Source organism: Dunckerocampus dactyliophorus, chromosome 17 (genome assembly GCF_027744805.1).
Source record: "Dunckerocampus dactyliophorus isolate RoL2022-P2 chromosome 17, RoL_Ddac_1.1, whole genome shotgun sequence".
In the NCBI taxonomy this organism is placed as follows: Eukaryota; Metazoa; Chordata; class Actinopteri; order Syngnathiformes; family Syngnathidae; genus Dunckerocampus; species Dunckerocampus dactyliophorus.
In genome coordinates, this window is record NC_072835.1 from 3,895,809 (window position 1) to 3,916,018 (window position 20,210).

Below are 20,210 nucleotides of genomic sequence, written 5' to 3' on the forward strand. Positions count from 1 at the left end.
AAAGTTAAAGGTGAGTTTGTTGGAGGGGTTTTTAAAATTTATTTTTATTTATTTTTTTGGAGTTGCATGACATTTACACGACAAAACTACTGACTGCTGCACAAATTCCTGCAGGGATGTCCATCACTCTACTTCCACGCCCTCTCCCCGCCCCTCTCTCTCTATCTGCCCGCGCGTGTGTGTGTGTGTGTGTGTGCAGCTGCTGCTGCTGCTGATGGTGGTGATGATGATGATCTCCGCCTCCTCTCTCTCCCCCGGTGTGTGCGCGTGTCCACGTCAATGAGACACGGCAGGGAGAGAGAGAGAGATAGCGAGAGACTCCGTGGATTTCCATGCGGACACCTGTGCACGTGCTTGTTTTTGCGGATTTCCTCTTCCGTTTTTTTCGTCACTGTCGCATTCCATCCATCCACAAGAGGAGTGTATGGGGCTTTTTGGTGGAAGCGGGGATGATCTTCTTTCTGTCTGCATCGTTTCCATGCCAGCATGGGAACCTCCGTGTCCAAAAGGAGGAATCTGAGACACGACGCGATATCATCCGTAGCGGCAAAAGTTAGGTGAGTTTTTTTTAAATGTGTGTGTCTTCATGCATGTTTAAAATTGGACTAAAGTGAAGTTGTGTTCCTGCGCCATGTTTCCTGCCGTCCTAATCCGGGATTGGCGCACTAAAACGGACCTTCTTGTGTCTCGTGGTGCGCAGACAGGGTGTCCACTGCAGGACAGGACGTTGCTGTCTTTTCTGAATGAAGTGATTGTGTCATGCAAGGGCTGTGCGATGGCAGGGCTGTGCATTCATCCACGATAGCAAGGAGGTGGTCAGCTGACATGGTGACAGGTCAGGGCTGGCGGGGGATGTGTGTCACGTTGGCGAGAGTCCATACGGTCCCCTGTGAGGAGTGCATACAGTCTTACACGGGCTGTCCGCTGTGTCGTTAAAATTCCATCAATGAATGACCTTGACTCCGATGTGCTGTTACGTCACCCCCCTCTTGCCGGGGTGTGTGTGGCGTGTATGTTGTGTTTGTAACGTCGCACCACCTCGTGCATGCAGCGCTGTGCTCCTCCTTACGGACCAGTAAAGGACTGCGTGGACACGCTGGAAGTCTGGTCTGGAGGACATTTGTTTTCTGGGCGCCAAGTTAACCGTTTGTGGACGATGAAGCAGGAAAGCTACCCTAAATGCTGTAATTATAGCCAAGCTTTACTCAATTCATCGGAAGCAGGCCATGATTGGAGAGAAGGCGGTTGTAAACCCGTTACAGTATATGCATGAGTAATGATTTGGAGTGCATGAGAAAGTGGAAGGGGTAGCTCTGTTTGACTGCAATGTCCCGTATTAACACGTATGTTATAGCGCTGCCACTAACCGCTCATTTGCCACCCTGGGGTGTCCAAAGTGCAGCCCAGGGGCCATTTGCGGCCTTTGGCTGTTTTAAAATTCAATTAAGCAAGAAAACTAATAAAAACAGCAGTGATTTCATGAAAACAGAGCAAGAAAATTTGGGCAGTAAAGTCACAATAAGAAGAGAAAAACATTGTAACCTTAGGAGGAAAAAAGGTGTAATTTTACAAGAATAAAATTGTAATATTATGTGAAAAAAATGTAATTTTAGAAGCATAAAAGTGACATATCAAAGGAAATAATTTATTAAAAATTAAAATGAAAAAAGGTTATATTATCAGAAACAAACCAAACAAAGTTGCAATTTTTAGAGCAATTTTTAAAGCTATATTGGGAAATAGTTATAATATTACAAGAATAAAGTCAAAATATGATCAGAAAAAGACTATTCGTGAGAACAAAGTTCAAATGTTTGGGAAAAAAAAGAAGCACAAGAAAGAGCAATAAATTGTAAGGGTAGGAACCAATGAATACAATCGTCCCTCGCTTATCACAGTTAATTGGTTCCAGACCCGACCGCGATAAGTGACTTTCCGTGAAGTAGGATTCAATATTAATAAATGGAATATTTTCGTAGTTAGAGCGTAGAAATCCTGTTTACGATTTTCCAAATCTGTTTTTTTTAAACATTATTAGAGCTCTCTAGATATGAAATAACACCCCTATAGTCATCTTTACATTTGTATTACCTAATATAGTAAGAGAAAATAAGACATATTAGACATAAATAAAATAACATAGCCTCACATGCAGTTTCTTGTTTTTTTCTGGACAGCGTATTTCCTGCGGTGGCTCTTGTCTTATGATGTATTGTAGTGGCGCCTTTAAATGGCTTTACATGCTTACTTACTAGACAAAGTAGGAGTAAATAAGCCATTGAACACGGAAGTAAAACTCCTGCTCGTGTGTGTGTCACAGTAAATGTGTTCCCTTAGTGGCGGGCAGACAGGAAGTGACGTCGGAGGTTCAGAATTGACTTTTAGCATGTCATGATGGGTTATGGCCCTTTAGCCCTTTTTACACTTGAAAATGCTTCATTTAGGCCAAGAATAAGTCCAATTTGCTTAAATATGCAAATCTGCACGGGTTGGTTTACAGAATGTCAAATACAAAGTGGCCCCTGCATCCTCTCATTTTTTTGGGATGTGGTTCTCGCTGGAATAAGTTTGGACACCCCTGTTGTAACCGCTAATCTATCGACTAACCTTTCGGACAGAGTAATCCCTCGCCACTTTGCGCTTCGAATTTGGCGGCTTGTCTCTGTCACGGTGTTTCAAAAATATATTAATTGACGCATCATGCTGTTCTATGGTTCAATACGGCCTAATATTAGAAAAAAAAAAGGCAGATTTAAGGAAATTGGACTTGTTTTTAACCTAAATGAAGCATTTTCAAGCATGAAATTGTCTAGATGACGTAAAACACAAAGATCAGGCATTCAGAAGACGCATTCAAAGACGTTGTAATGGTATGTAGCATTCTACGCTGGTCACTGGGTGTCGATAATGTTACATTGATGACACAATAGAAACAGCAGGAATCACTCCTAATGCTAATGTGTGAGTCTCTATTATGTCTTATTTATGTCTTATTTTCTCTTATTAAAAATACAAACAAGTGGTTAGGGTTAGGGCACGAGAAAGTGGAAAGAAAACGTGGCTCGTTGGCCACATAGGGCGGGGGTGCATGAGAAAGGGGAGAAGAAAACGTAACTCTTTAGCCACATGGTCATTTATGAGCATGTATATTGCACAAAACAGCAGCAGCAGAACCAATGTTGTAATCCCAACTATATAAATGCCAAAAAATACAAAAAAATGTTTAGGGTTGGGGTGGGGTGTACACGACAAAGTGGAAAGAAACCGTAGCTCGTTGGCCACATGGTCATTTATTAACAAATATACTGTTCAACACAGCAGCAACAGAACCAATGTTGTAATAATGACAATATAAATGCCAACCTCCCAGAAAATGGATAGGGTTAGGGCGGGGTGTGCATGAGAAAGTGGAAAGAAAACATAGCTCTTCGGCCACATGGTCATTTATGAAGTATATTGCACAACACAGCAGCAACAGAACCAATGTTGTAATACTGAGAATGTAAATGTCAAAAAATACCAAAAAATGGTTAGGGTTAGGGCAGGTGCGCATGAGAAAGTGGAAAAGAAAACGTAGTACTCTTTTACCACAGGGTCATTTATTAACAAGTATATTGCACAACACAGCTGCAACAGAACCAATGTTGTAAAAAAAAAAAGGTAGCTCTTCTGCCACATGGTCATTTATTAAATAGTATGTTGCACAAGACAACAACAACAGTACCAACAAAACCAATGTTGTAACAGCGGTAAAGGTGCTGAGTCAGCATTAATAGCGCTGATGAGTTGATTATAAAAAACAGTTCGGGTCAAGCAAGTGTAACATGCAGGACTTTCACAACATTTTAAAGCGCACGCAGAGCTAGATCATCAGGATACTTCAAATGCAGCTACTGCCATCTTGTGGAGCCACGGCTGTTAATGCTAATGTTTTACGACCTAATTAGAGACCCCGGCAGTTGTTTTGCTTTTGTAGCCCACGCATGCGCTGACTATAGGACACTGGTTGAATAGAGGAGCTAATTGGGGCACATGTGGTCTTAAAAAAAGCATAAAATAATAAATATATACCAAAAAAAGCCAAATAGCGAGAAATGAAACACAGCTTTGAATGAAATTGCTGGACTGCAGGAGACTTTTGGGGCATAAATCTGCGTGAGGCTTCTCCCACTTGGACGGAGGACGGTGAAAGACGAGGACGGACGGCCATGAATGTTTTTCATGTGTGCGGCACGCGCGTTCATGTTTATGGATGGCTGCTTACGAAATGGGTCACTCCTCCCCTCCCCGTCCTCCTCCTCCAGCCTCTCCCGATGGACACAATGGCAGTCTTCAATGGAGGCGCTCCACATGGAGTGTCAAGGCTTTGATGGCGCTCTCAGGAAGCGCTGGGGCCTGGGGGTGGGGGGGGGAGGACTGCAGTTTACGCCCGTCAGACCGCGGGGGTAGTAGCGCGCGGCGAGGGTGGTAAAAAGATGAAAGGATGCAAATGCAGCGTGGTGGACAGGTGCTCGTCTTTTGTCTTTGGCTCTCTGAAGTCTGCTTCACGTCTTGGCTTGGATGGGAAACGTCTCAGATGACTTTTACTGAGGAGCCTCTTGCTCCTGAAAGTACCTCTTCACATTTCTGAGTTCACACTTTGATGGTAGTCACCCCCCCAGCTTTTGAACAAAGACATTCTCGTTAGCCTTCCTGATGTGATGCCATCGTTTCATCATCGGCCCACGAGGCCCAAACGACGTACTGTAAGTGGACTTGTCTTCCAAATGAGTGTTTTTTTTAAACCTTTCGTGTCCAAGCTGTAGCCGGCGATTTTTAAATTACCGCAAGTCTTGAACTAGCAAAATGATTCCAGTGCTTTCTGAAGAGACTCTGCACATTACGGTAATCATAGGGACTGCGTCACAACAGCTCCAGGAGGACGAAGCGTTGCTACAAAGCAGAGTGGGGGTTTGTGTACGGAGCAGCACGACGCTGAGGGTCGGAGAAGCGAGTCATATTTGACGTTTGGTTTGTTTTTGTGCTTCACCGGGTTGTTTGTCGCGTTCTTGTCGTCTTTGTGGCTGAGTTTTGACTTTGATGGTAAAACATGTGGAGGACGTCATCAAATACCTCCTGTCCCCTAATACTTGTATTATCACTTCATTCTTGTATACATTTTTTTTGTGCTGATATTGCGAGTTTTTACGTTACTTTATTTTCCTAAGACTTCAGAAATACTTTCTTTATTCTTATGAAATTAGGATTTTTTTTCCCTCAAAAGTTTCTTTTTTTTTTTTTTATCAAATTATGACTTTTTTCATGTGATATTCCCAACATTTTTCTCCTAATATAATGATTTCATTCTTGGAAAAATTAAGATTTTTTTGTCTTGTGATATATACATTTTTTGGTTATTTTTTCTTGTAAAAAAAAAAATAAGAAAAAAGGCATTTTATTCCTTCCAAAATGTTTTCCTTTCCATTATTTTCTTGTGATCTTGAAATGTTTTTGTTCTTATACTTATTTTCTTATGTGACATCATTTTCGTATAATGACAACTTAAAAAAAAAACAGATTATTCATTTAAAATAAGGATTTTTCTCTTAAATATTCAAACTTTTTTTGGATCAAATTTTTCATTTTTTCTCGTGATATTCACACCTTTTTTTGCAAAATATTATGACTATGATTATGATTTTTTGGTCTTAATTTTTTTTTTTTTACTTTTTTCCTCATAAAAAATAATATATTTTCACATCAATAGACATTTTTAAAACATTTTTTAAAATATGATTCTTATAAAATGATTTTTCTTTCTCAATATATTATAACTAAATAATGACCCTTTTTTCTTGTGATATTCATATATATATATATATATATATATATATATATACACACGTATACGTGTGTGTGTGTGTGTGTGTGTGTGTAAATATTGTAAGATGAGGACTTTTTTTCTTATGGTATTTACATTTTTTGTCATAATATTCCAACATGACACTATTTTCATATACGTACAACTTCATAAAAACTTAATACTTTATTCTTATAAAATTATTACTTTAAAAAATATTAAAATAGCTTTATTGTCATCAAATGATGACTTTTTTTCTCATGATATTTCCAACTTATTTCTCGCACTCGGATTCATTGTCCCATAAAGTTTGGCGTAATACGAAAGGATAAGTTATTGTCATATAATTCTGTGTTTTTTTCATGCTAATATTGAAGTTGTAACGTTCTCATGACAGAAGTAAAGTATATACAGTGTACTGTACTGTATGTGTGTATATAAAATAACCTAGAGTACATTTCATTCCAAATGAGCTGTCAAATTGTAAACGAGGTGTTTTTAACGGATGGACTGACAGGGGAGTTAGTCGCTCGCTAGCTAGCTAGTTCGTTAGCTGGGTTTCATTCTCCTTATTTCCTGATGATGGCGGTGGTTTGGCTGCACTGTTTCCTGTCAAGGAGCAGCCTGTTGAATAAAACATGTGACATCAGAAGGACACCTGCTGCATATTCGTCAGCGTGGTCCTTTCACGGATGACATCACCTGGAGTAGGCAGGCACGCTTTGCATGCTGCGTGTACGTTTCCTTGATATACATTCTGCACGAAGCAGAATTGCATGGAGTTCTATTTTTAGCCTGACGGGTTAGCTGGCTGGTGGTTGGAACACGTGCCGAGTCTCCGAGGAAGGTGAAAATCCTCCAAATCCCCGAGGGAGTCTGGTGGTTGACTGGTGGATGCTCCTTGTCGAGGGGAAACACTCGAGTGCCGAGTTGGCGTTTTTATTTCACTTTCCGCCGCTGTCCTGCTTGGAACGACACCGGCATGGAAGCAGGAGTTGAGGACATTCAGGGATGGGCCACATTCAGGCCACATAGTGAAAAATGAAAGGATATTTTGTAAAGCAACACTTTTAGATATGCGAAGAAGTTCTATAGATTCCATCCCACCTTTGTCGTACACTGCAGGTGAAAAAGCTCACTGTTAATATCAACTTCACTCTTTGATGGTTTTTCCCTTTTTTTTTCCAAATATTTCAACTTTCTTCATAAATCATCTCCATAAATTTTCTTCTCGTAATATGACTTTTTCCCTAGCCTATTTTTCAAGAAATTACAATTTTATTTTGTTTTGTTTCTCATAATATTAATGATTTTAAAAAGTAATGTTTTTTTTCTTTAATAGTTCAACTTTATGCTACTACACTATTATTTTTTGTCATAATATTACACTTTATTCTCGTAAAATTACAGCTGTTTTTTTACAACTATTTTAACCCTCTTCTTGTAAATTTTCTTCTCGTTATATTCGGACTTTTCCCATAATATTTTGACGTTATTCCCATAATATTATAACTTTTCCTCAACCTAATTTTTCCAAAAATGACAACTTTGTTTTGTTTGTTTCTCATATTACAGCTTATGGAAAAAATATGTATTATTAATAGTTTTATTTTTTCTTGAACGTTTCAACTGTATGTAAAGTACAATATGACTTTTTTACCTTAATATTTGACTTTATTCTCATAAAATTACAGCTTAAAAAACAAACTCTGCTGTTTGTTTTCCCAGCTTCAGTTTGTCAACTCTCTTCCAAATGTTCTTCCTCCTATTATTCTGACTTTAGTCCCACAATATTATAACTTTTTCCCCAACGTAATTTTCCAAAAATGACGACTTTGTTTTGTTTGTTTCTCATAATATTACTAACCTACAACATTTTTCTTTAATATTTTAACTCTAAATGGAATATGACTTTTTTCTCTTGATGTTTTGACTTGATTCTCATAAAAATTACTGCTTTTTCCCCTCATTTCGGCTGTTTTTCTCCCCAACTATTTCCACTGTCTTCTTTATTCCCAAAACATGATAACTTTTTTCCACAACCTGATTTTCCAAAACTTACACCTTTATTTGTTGTTTTGCTTGTTTTTCATTACAACAGAGTATCAGGGCCGCATTGAAAAATAAAAAATCAGAAATTTTCAAGAAAAAAGTCATAAATTTAAGAAAAAAAAAGTGCTAATATTACTTTTGCCCAAGGCCAAAGGTCACATAAAGTCCCGCTTTTCGTAGCTGTCTCAGGCAATGCCTGTTACGACGGAGTATTAAAGTCATCTGAGATTTTGAGAATGAAGTTGTAAGTTTACGAGAGTGAAGTTGTAAATGTACGAGAAAAAACTTGTAATATTACGAGAATAACGTTGTACATTTACAATAAAAAACTCGTAACTTCATGTTTCAGGCATTGCCTGAGACAGCTATGAAAAAAGGGGACTTATGTGACCATTGGTCTTGGGCACGTGGAGGGGGCGGGGTGAGGAGGCTAGCCTTGCTGCCACGTTATGAATAAAAGCTTGCCTGAAGCGAGAGGAACGTTTCCTTCCTTCCAGAAGAGCTGTGCTCTATTTTCCCTCTGACACGCACGACACCATCACACCTCATATTTACACGTTATTCTCCTAAATTTACCACTTTTTTCTATGAAATGTAAGATTTTTTGTCTTGTAAATTTACGACTTGATTCTCAGATTTTTTCTAATATTACAACTTTAAAAAATTAAAGTCTTTCTTTAATATTTCAACTTCCTCCTGCATAAACGCTACTTTAATATTATCATAAAATTACAATGTTTTCTCATTAGATTACAGCTTTTTTCTCTTAACATTTGGAGTTTATTCTATTGTAAAATGACTGCTGATATTTCCATTTTTGCTGTTGTTTAAAAACAAAAATTTTAGTTAATGATTCAGTATTTTCATGATGTGCTGCAGCACTTAGGACACCCGTGACCTAGGTTGACTGGGATGCTTGGAAATGAGTGTTTTTTGTCTCGAAAGAGGGATTTGTTAGCGGGGTTCACTGTTAGTTCATCTTCATGGACGTTTCAATGAAGCATGCAAAGCAGCTTTGCTTCACTCGCTGCGTCCCTTGAGGAATCCTGAGGAGACGAGCGAGAAAAGAGGCCGCAAAATGCGTTCAAGCTGACATTTCAGATGTTGGTAAAAAAGTGATGTTTCTGGAGTTTCTGCTCTTTGTGATGTGGGGGGGTATCTGCAAGCACACTCCAGTGATCCGATTCATTAGTCAAGCATGCTTGCTCACCAGCTCGCGTCTCGTAGTTGCTAGGAAATAGTCAAGGTGAAAAATGGGCCTTGCTGCTGAAAAAGTCATTTTTCTGGGGCAAATTTACACACACGTCCTTCACTTTCCGGGCGGGAGGGGGCTCCGCTCGTTTATTCAACAGCCGTTAATGGAATTCTAAACGACAAGAAGCGATAGAAGTTGCTCCTTATCCGGACATCCCTCTATCTACGGGAGTGGTGCTTTAAGGAGACCCCGAGCTTATGTAAGGGGTGCACTTCACACTTAAAGGCTCCCTGACGTGATACATGTTTTTTTGTAATTATGTTCTACATTGTTTGATTTTCGAAAGAGAACGGGAAATTTGCAAGAATGACATTTGTAGTTGATGGCGCCAGCCGTGATGAGCTAGCTCTCGCAGACCAGTCTCATTTCCGGAAGTGACGCCATCGGAGTAATATCACTCCACATAGCGCTGTACGAGACAGGCGATGTTTACAGTGATTGGAGCAAAGATTTGAGCGATGTGGCAGTAGTTTTCGAGGTGAAACAAACATTTGGAGATGAAATAGAGAACATGGACTTAAGCCTTAAGACGTGGAGGTGAAGATCGGTCGCCTTCAAAACACAGAATGGTAAGTGGAAATGACTCGGGAGTTGCTCATCCTTCAATTATTGTTTTAAATCGTCTTCCTAATGACGTTCAGTAAACATATCACATGTTTATATAACGTGTATAATTCTTTGAAGCCTTGTCGCTGTCGTGGGATAGTGTCTGGAAGACATGACGTAAACAAGACATGACTTACTTTGCCTTGTCTATCTTGTTTTTTTCCTGTGTACCGGAAAAAAAGGCCACAATGCGTTTATACCGTACTTTCAAGCCAAATGCTTCAAATGCGGCCATCAGTGAAATGATCACTGCAAAGAACAGAACTCCAGGTGGGCGTCCATCTGTCTCTCCATCCATTCATTTTCTATACCGCTTCTTCCTCATTAGGGTCGCAGGGGCATGCTGGAGCTGACTTCGGGCAACAGGCGGGGTACACCCTGGACTGGTCGCCAGCCAATGGCAGGGCACATATAGACAAACACTCACATTCATACCTATGGACAATTTAGAGTCGCCAATGAAGCTAACATGCATGTTTTTGGAATGTGGGAGGAAGCCGGAGTACCCGGAGAAAACCCACACACACACGGGGAGAACATGCAAACTCCACACAGAAATGCCCAACGGAGAATCGAACCCAGGTCTTCCCGATCTCCAAGCTGTTACTGTGTTGGCCAACATGCTAACCACTAGACCACCGTGCAGCCCCCATCTGTCTCTCGTTCTCTGCATTTGCTTCGTCCATTGTTGTCTTTAACAATGCTTCTCCAATAGCGGGGCGGGCATTTAGGTGAACTGTCGGGGGGGCGTGAGAGGCAGGGAGGACTTTCATTATATTATATTAGTGCAGATCTGCCAACATGTATGAATTTGTCGTACTCAGCATGCAATTTGACTCTTGAATACGCTCGTATGCTTCACCGCCCTCCATTTTCTTGCACTTTGCTGGTTTCAGTTTTGAGTTCAGTCTGTACAGTACGGATAAATAAATAGACATATCAGTTTCTCAATAGCATTTCAAATCAGAGGGGCACGAAAACATTTCTGTTTTAACAGAAATAATTGAGGATCACTGTCTTAAAACTTCCTTTTTTGGAAAAGAAAACAAACTTACAGTATCACTCGGAAACTGTGAACATCCAGCAGCAGCATAATGTTTTGGCAACACTCCTACTTTGATGAAAAATATACTGAACCAAGTCGCCGATCGACCTCGAGAAGCGTTTGCTTTCTCCGCTTTAGCTGAGAGGTGTTACCACGATGACGTCACTTTCGGAAATGAGACTGAGCTGTGAGCTTGTTCGTCATGGGCGGGGCCATCAACTATAAATGACATTTTTGCCAACGTACCGGTCGCTTTGAAAGATTGAACACTGTACAACATAATTACAGACAATACATTCCACATTCAAGCAAAGTCCATGAATCATGTCAGGGACCCTTCGAGGAGTTCAGCAGAACATATCATGGAAGAACAACTGTTAAATGGCCACAAGTCAAGCTGACCTCTTCTTTAGTGAAGCTGGGGTTCACAGACAGAGTCATTGTCCTTCATAATTCCCCCTTTTTGGGTGTCCCAAAAGCCCCAAAACAAATGGAAATGTTTATTCGCGTGCGCCTGAGTTCAACTTGGTTGTTTCTTGAACTGAGTTCATGGGGACCAAAACACCAAACTATTGACACTCTGTACTGTAGCAGGGGTCGGGAACCTTTTTGCCAAAGAGAGCCACGAAAGCCACATATTTTAAAATCTAGTACTGTGAGAGCCTCATGATATTTTTTAAATGCGTGCATTTTTAAGGAAGACCAGCAATTTTAGAATATAATAAGTCTCTGAATGTATTCTTTTTAATAATGTTGTTATATTGAAGTTAACCAATAATAATACTGTAATAATAATAAAATACTTCTTACCATTAATGCGACTTGTGGTACTGCGTGGTTTGGCACAGTACTCCTCATCTTTCTTTCTTTTCGCCATCTTCTTTATCAAAAGGGTTTGCGCCACAGAATTAGCTCGCTGACGATTTGATGAAAGGTAGCAAGTTTACTTCCTGACCTCTCAATGACCCGGGTGTGGTCCCGCGTTATCCGGTAACAATCAAGTTTTGGTGTCTGACCCGGAAAATGTAGAAAGGACGGCTGTCATTGGCTCTGGCCACCCGCATTGCGGGAGAAAATGGACGGATGGATTAAAATGCATAAGAATGTTTTATATGTGGAACGTTATTTTCAATATTTTGATTTCTGCAATGTTTTATTTGAAAATGTCAGCGGAACAAAGAATTCGAATAAATGAATTGCAGTCATCAAACGAGCCGTAGGTTCCCTGCCCCTGCTATATGGGGAAGGGGCCCATCCGCCCCAGCATCGGTCTCCGATACTGGCATATTTCTCCTGTCAGAAATGTCAGATTCCTGAGCCAAGTCTGTGCTTTAATGATGTCAGCAGACGTGGCTGGAAGAATATCAACGAACGTAGCCGTCTCTACACGTGACACACGCACACACGCACAAGCGCTCCACCTGACATTCCGACGGTCAGATGTCGCAAAGTCTTAATACACTACCGTGTGGCTACGATATCATACTTGCCTGTAAAGAGGAGATTATTACAGCCTCATATCAAATCAACAATAATGACAGTGTAGCGAGTTATGGAGTTATGTGCCATAAGAGTTCTGTGTTTTCCGACTGTCTGTGAAGCCGTGAACGTGTCAGTGCTTGTGTGTGTGTGTGTGTGTGTGTACAGTGCTGCATGTGTGGAGACGGCTGCATTTGCTGATATTCTTTTGCCGTGGTTCCATATTAAAGCAAACAGAGCTTTGGTATCGGGTTAGTATCAGATAATATCAGCAAATATCCAAACTCAGGTCAAGGTCAGAAGGGAAAAATTGTGAATGGGTGCATCCCTAATTACCAATTCCGGTACTGGCATGGATTTCTCATAGTCTAATCTTTTAACACATTTGATGGAGATGGAGAGTAATAATAGAATTCATCAAGTGGTATTATCTCATTTTCAGCCATGCGGTGTTTCTTACAAATAATGTCCATCCCTGTTTTTCGCCACCCGTGAGCGGCGAGTAATCGAGATGCCCTCCATTTTAGACACTGATCAAGCTCGGGCAATGTCTATGGCGCGACTGCACATAACATCAACAAACCAACAGGAGGTCATTCAACTAAGCCTCCCTCCACTCACGGTGCAATCAAATGTCGTGCGTAGAACACACAATGGAACTGCACCACATGGACTATGCGGACTAAGGCTTACACTTACAAAACAATACTATTTTATCTAACCCGCAGGGCATTCTGGGTAACTTCTTGTCGTGGACGTGTGCACTTGGGCTTCCCACTAAACAATACAGGCCAGGCAGGTTTGTGTATCGTTACGTATGAGCTTCTATTTTTGTGTAAAATAAGGGTTTATGGTGCATAATATAGCAAGTGATACTGGTAGCATACTTCCCAAAGTATCGGTACCAGCGATATCGAGCTGTGTTTTACTTAGTAATGCATTGGTATCGCCCATTACTAACTTATTAATTGATTGCAAAAACACGCCATTAAACATCTGCAGCCACACCAAACAGGACATCATGTCTAATTTGCATAATGAGCCATGACGCATGTCATTTTTATGGGCGCAAAAACATCCATCCATCCATCCAACCATCCATTTTCTTCCCGGGTCCAGCAGTCTCAGTAGAGAAGCCCAGACTTCCCGATCTCTGGCCACTTATTCCGGTTCCACTGGGAAGAACACCGAAGTGTTTCCAGGCCAGCTGTGAGACATAATCCCTCCAGCGGGTCCTAGGTCTGCCTAGGACAGGGCCTGCTCCCGGTTGGGCATGCCTGGAACACCTCACCAGGGAGGTGTCCAGGAGGCATCCAGACTATATGGACGAGCCACCTCAAGTAGTTCCTCTCCAATCTCGTCCTTTCGGTCACAACTCAAAGCTCTTGACCATAGGCTCAGGCGGGAACATCGGTAAACTGAGAGCTTTGTTCAGGCTCAGCTCTCTCTTCACCGTGACGGTTTGATACACCGACCCTATTACCGCAGACGCTGCGCCGATCAGCCTGTCGATCTCACGCTCCAACCTTCCCTCATTCGTGAACAAAAACCCAAGATACTTCAACTCCTTCAACTGCGGCAATGAATAGTTGTTAAATTTAGCTTTAAAGCTGCTAGATTGGCAGATACCTCCTGCTACATCTTCTTCTTCTCTAGCAGACAAGGTATGAAGTGTGTCAAGAAGCAGTGGTGCGATGCCATCTACTGTACAAAGTTGTAACGACAAGGTACATTGACAGACAGTCTCGTTATAATGTGTTTATAAGCAAGGGTGAACCTCGCGCTGGGGCTCTATGGCGTAGAGGCGCGTCCCCCAGGTGGCGGATAGGGGAAGCCCTCCTGTAGGGGCTTACATGTCAGAAATAAGGAATAGGGTGCTGCGGACCAACGTAGCCTAGGAGAAGTAAGACTCTGATTCCAAACCACGGGTAGGTGGAGCTGCACTGCGATTGGCTGCCAACCAGTCCAGGGTGTGCTCTGCCTCTTACCCAGAGTCAGCTGGGATAGGCTCCAGCATACCCTCGCGACCATAGTGAGGACAAGCGGCATAGAAAATAGATGGATGGAAGGATGGGTAGATGAAGCTCATTAGCCTTGGAAGGCAGCCCGTCTAGGAGAAGGATCTCTGATCTCTGATCTCAAACCAACTGGGGGTTGCACATAGGGCTAACAACCCCATAGGGCTAACCCCATAACCCCATAGGACAAACAACCCCATAGGGCTAACAACCTTATAGGGCAAACAACCCCGTAGGGCTACCAACCCCATAGGGCTAACAACCCCATAGGGCTAACAACCCCATAGGGCAAACAACCCTATTGGGCTAACAACCCCATAGGGCTAACAACCCCATAGGGCAAACAACCCCATAGGGCTAACAACCCCGTAGGGCAAACAACCCCGTAGGGCTAACAACCCCGTAGGGCAAACAACCCCGTAGGGCTAACAACCCCGTAGGGCAAACAACACTGTAGGGCAAACAACCCCGTAGGGCTAACAACCCCGTAGGGCTAACGACCCCATAGGGCTAACAACCCCATAGGACAAACAACCCCATAGGGCTAACAACCCCATAGGGCAAACAACCCCACTGGGCTAACAACCCCATAGGGCTAACAACCCCATAGGGCAAACAACCCCATAGGGCTAACAACCCCAGAGGGCTAACAACCTCATAGGGCAAACAACCCCGTAGGGCTAACAACCCCGTAGGACAAACAACTCCGTAGGGCAAACAACACTGTGGGGCTAACAACCCCGTAGGGCTAACGACCCCATAGGGCTAACAACCCCATAGGGCTAACAACCCCGTAGGGCTAACAACCCTATTCCGGAAAAACATGTCGCCTTACATGCCAGATGGCATCACAGACATGAAATGAATGAGCGAGGGTGAACAGGTCGGGAAACACCGCATCTCATTGATCATCTCTTCAGAATGCCAAAGTAAATGTCGGCATTCATGTTCCCCCCGCAGTGAACCGCAGCTCCCCCAGCGCTGGCAGCACTCATGTAGCCCCAGACCGAGACGCTACCACTGCCGTGCTTGATTCAGTTATCTTCGTACAAGCTTGTGTTGAGACACTGTGCGTCCTCCTCTGTCTGCCCCACTTGGAAGTGTCGTCCACCCTCGTCCTCCCCCACTGATAAAACATCCAGCATCTTAATCTGCAAAGAAGGCAATTAAAGGATTATAATTCCTCTCTTTGTCGGCCGCTTCTGGTCCTTCCAACGCTTCCTCAAAAGTGATGGCTTTATGTGTCTGTGTGTGTGTGTATGTGTGTGTGTGTCCACAGAGCAGCACGAGCATTCGGAGAGTACCTGTCCCACACACACCCTGACAACCGAAACGGATCAGGTCAGCGTCTTTGCCGTCCTGCCGTCATCGTTTCTATCCATTCTGTCCTCCATTCGAACTGCAAGGCTGACCTCCGCGGACGCTTTAGCGCTTTTTCATCCTTCACTTATTTGCTCTTGAATGTTCCGTCCTTAGTGATTGTCCGCCTTCCCTTGTCCAAATTCCAGCTCATCTCCTGTGTGAGACCTTGGTGGCTGCTGATCCAGAGTCGCCGACCGGGCCCAACAACAACCACCACCTTCAGCTGGACTTTGATAAGGGCTCAGAGGACAGAGCGCAGAACTCCGCAACAAAGACTCCTTTGGGTCCACACCAGCCGCCTTCCATCAGCGTCTCCGGTAAACCGGTGCGTCTCTCCTTGGAGCGCAGCTTCTCGGCGGAGGAGGACGAGCAGAAGGCCGTGGAGTGCACCCTCCAGCCGGCCCGTGTCTACACCATCACCACTCGACACGGTATGCTGATGAGTGGCGGGCGGGGCAGCAAGGAGAGCCTAGAACTGGACGTCCTCAAGGAGAGGTCAGGGAGCGGGGGACCCAAGGGGGGCCACGCTACCTTGATCCAGCCCTCCACCTCCCCGTCCTCCTCTTCGTCGTCCCCCACCCAGCATGCCGGAAGCGGGCGCGGCGGTAGCGGCCACCACCACCACGGCGGCAACCACCATCACCACCACCCAGGACCAAGCGGAGGAGGAGCAGGAGGAGGAGCCTGCGGGGCGAGCGGGAGCAGCAACCAGCACTCCCACCACATGGTGGCGCACCATCACCACCACCACCACTTGGCACAACCCCCCCTGCAGACCTCTGTCAGCGCACACAACATCCGCAGCTGGGGGGACAACAGCGCTAAAGGGGAGGCGGAGTGCAGCGGGCTGGCCTGCGACTCCTGCAGCGCTGTGCCCTCGCGGAGCCAAGGGTCCCTGGACCTGGAGAGCGCCACCCGAGAGCCAGGCAAGCAGCACCGACGCCTAGAGAGGATGTGGAGTGTGGACCGGGTGACTGGGCTGGAGAGAGGTGAGGGGGGACAGCAGGGGCGGACACACAGAGGAGGAGAGGCACTACAATGATGATGATGATGGGATTTGATTTGGGAATAGTCGGGTATGGACGCCAGGCTTGAGGAGAAATAGCTTTTGGAAAAAAGATAACAACCTAATGCGAACAGAGACTAACACACTGAAAACACAACCTGTACCCATGCCAACGCATTGATAGCAGGATCAGACCCGACTAACGGAGGCTAAAATAGTGAGCTAATGAAGACGGAGTATAACCATACAATAACTCGTTTATAGTAGAGTTGCTAGCATGGAAATACTGCTAACATCCAGGCAGAGGCTAGTCACTTTTAAACCTACTATCATACAACTAACAGGGTCTCTCCAACATTGCTACAGCATTGCTAACATGAATACACCTGCTAGCATTGCGCTAACTGAGGCATTCTAAACACTCTTGACTATGCCATAGTTCCATAATAAGCTAACCGTCTTCCACACAGCTAACTTAGCGTGGCAAAATTTTGCTAACATTCAGCCTACAGAAGCTACCTGCAAGCTAATGCTATTACAGTGATGACATACAGCAAGCAAGGCATTGCTCACATGAAGCTAATAAAGGCTAGTTATAACCCTGCTAGTGTACAACTAACAGGCTCTCTGAAAGTATAAACGACTGAGATGATTTAATTACCTAACAGGGGCAACAATGCTGCTAACATGGAATGGATACTGCGATACTGCTAACAACGTTCAGCTAACAGCGGCTCGCTAGTGCTACCGGCCTTCGGCCTATTATTATATGAAACTACAGTGAACATAGCAGCATATAACTAAAATGATCTCTAAAAGTATAAACTACTGAATGATTTAATTAGCTAACAGGGGCAACAACACCGCTAAAATGGAATGAATAAATATAGCGATATTACTAACGTTCATCTAACAGCGACTAGCCAGTGCTACCGGCCTTACTATTGTATGAAACTATATAAACATACTAATATAAGTAAAAAGGTCCATTCTAAAAACCTGAATGTAAGAATAAACTACTTGCTAACAGAGGCTCCGACATTGCTAACGTGCAGCTAAATGAGGCTAAATATTGCAAGTAGGTGCTAGCAGACAGCTCGCTGAACAGAAGCTAACTACAGCTAGCGCCTCTACATGACGAACAGATGCTAACATTGTACGTAACATTCTATAAAACCATTAAAAAAAAGTAGTATGTTTTTTGGCATGAATTTGTAATTAATGAAGTATTTTCAAGATCTATTTGCTCCCAGGTCTGGTGGACATTGTCCCTTTGGTGTTTGGATGTATATGTCTCCTTTATTTATCTCGTATTTGATTTTTTCCCTCTGCTATCTCTTCCTGTGTGTCTTCCTCGCCTCTCTCCATTTGTGGAGTGCTGGAGTCCTGTGAAGTGCTGGTGCCGCTTTTTGTGCTTTCATATTTCAACATGCGCCGCATCACCCACGGTGACCTTTGCCACTATTAGGCTTTCCAATGTGTTTTCTATCATTGCAGACGACGCTAACTGGTTCCCCAAGGAAAACATGTTCACCTTTCAGACGGCGACAACCACCATGCAGGCGTGAGTGTTTTTTTAACCTGCACACGCACACACACGCACGCACACACACACACCCACACACGCACACGTACGTAATAAACATTATGCATTATGCTCCAAGTTAATGTCAATGGCTTGCCTTGCATTAACACCACATCATTTTTTAGTTGCTGTCCTGGCCTGCTCTCATGCATTTCATTTTACGAAGCCATAAAGTCAACGCCAAGGCAATCCATCACGTGGAATACACACACACACGCACACACACGCACACACACACACACACTGTTGTTATTGTTATTGTTATTATTATTGTTTGGATCCAGTTCAATGCAGGGAAGTAGCCTTTCCTTTTTGAGAAGGACCCTATTTTGCGTATGGAATGTGTTTATTCATTTTTAATATGGTCACATGTTGAATTTATTGTGTTTTTTCCTCTCTTCTTGCATGCGAATTCACCCTGCGGCAAACAACACAGGATATCGTGAGTATTTATAAACCTGTTATCATCATTATTATTATTATTATTATTATTATTATTATTATTATTATTATTTAACCTCTTATGGTTTGGACTCATTTTGGTGAACTTTGACCATTTTAACCTTCGTGATTGAACTCTCCGTAGACCAGAACCGTATAAACACCGTACATGTCAATAAAGAATACAACAGAAGAATAAGAAATATATGATGTACGTAATCAGAATGTATTTGAATTGCAGTGCATTCAATATTATTAAAACAAGTGTAAATAAAAATAGAATCAAAAATGTCCATCATAAAGATACAATGTATTGATATTTATTTAGCATTAGCATTGTTCATGAAGTATTTCAATGAATACCAATATTTCAATAAAACTCAACATTAGTATTTCATAGAATTACGTGTTAAATGTTTTAATATTCAAATATTACACGTAAATAAAAATAGAGTGAAAAGTACATCAGTATATCATCAAAAAACTAAATGTATTAAAAACATTGAAGTCCAACTCCCACATATTTCATTCCAAATAATAGCAGGTGTTAAATATTTCAATGCTAAAATAATATCTACAAATACAAAATATAAATACAATTTGCAGTATTTGTATTTGTTAAGCAATATTTGTGAATGGAAAACATTAATTTATGGAAAACAGATTTAATCCAACTCCCAAATATATTTAATTGAAATGTTTCGATGTTCAAATAATCTGTATAAATACAAAATATAAAATATAAATACAATTCATTGATTTTATGCAAATGTTTTGGGAAAAAATACTAAAGCAAGACTCCCCAAATGTGTTTGATATGATAATATATGAAATATTTCAACAGTGGAACATCAAAATGAAAACAATTCAATTTAAAAGTACAAAATGTGTAATATGAACTTTAATATGACTTCAGAATATAGATGATACCTGCATATGAAATACATACAACATATCCATAACATACACATGACATATTTTAATATTCAAATTATATACAGAAATACAAATAGTACTGCCATTAACAGTACTACCATTAACAGTACTACCATTAACAGTACTGCCATTAACAGTACTGCCATTAACAGTACCACCATTAAGAGTACTGCCATTAACAGTACTACCATTAACAGTACTACTACTAACAGTACTACCATTAACAGTACTACTATTAATAGTACTACCATTAACAGTACTACCATTAACAGTACTACTATTAATAGTACTACCATTAACAGTACTACCATTAACAGTACTACTATTAACAGTACTACCATTAACAGTACTGCCATTAACAGTACCACCATTAAGAGTACTGCCATTAACAGTACTACCATTAACAGTACTACTACTAACAGTACTACCATTAACAGTACTACTATTAATAGTACTGCCATTAACAGTACTACCATTAACAGTACCACCATTAACAGTACCACCATTAACAGTACTACCATTAACAGTACTGCCATTAACAGTACCACCATTAAGAGTACTGCCATTAACAGTACTACCATTAACA

General features: G+C 42.1%; 1 protein-coding gene across 1 annotated transcript in view; it reads left to right on the top strand.

Annotated features, from left to right (window-relative positions):
• The first annotated feature begins 217 nt into the window (after positions 1-217).
• Positions 218-20,210, top strand: part of nsmfa (NMDA receptor synaptonuclear signaling and neuronal migration factor a) — a 44,652-nt gene continuing 24,659 nt past the window's right edge. The window contains 4 exon segments of the mRNA XM_054758156.1: positions 218-557; positions 15,574-15,635; positions 15,803-16,645; positions 18,160-18,232. Coding sequence (XP_054614131.1) covers positions 487-557; positions 15,574-15,635; positions 15,803-16,645; positions 18,160-18,232 — 1,049 coding nt within the window. The 5' untranslated portion in view covers positions 218-486.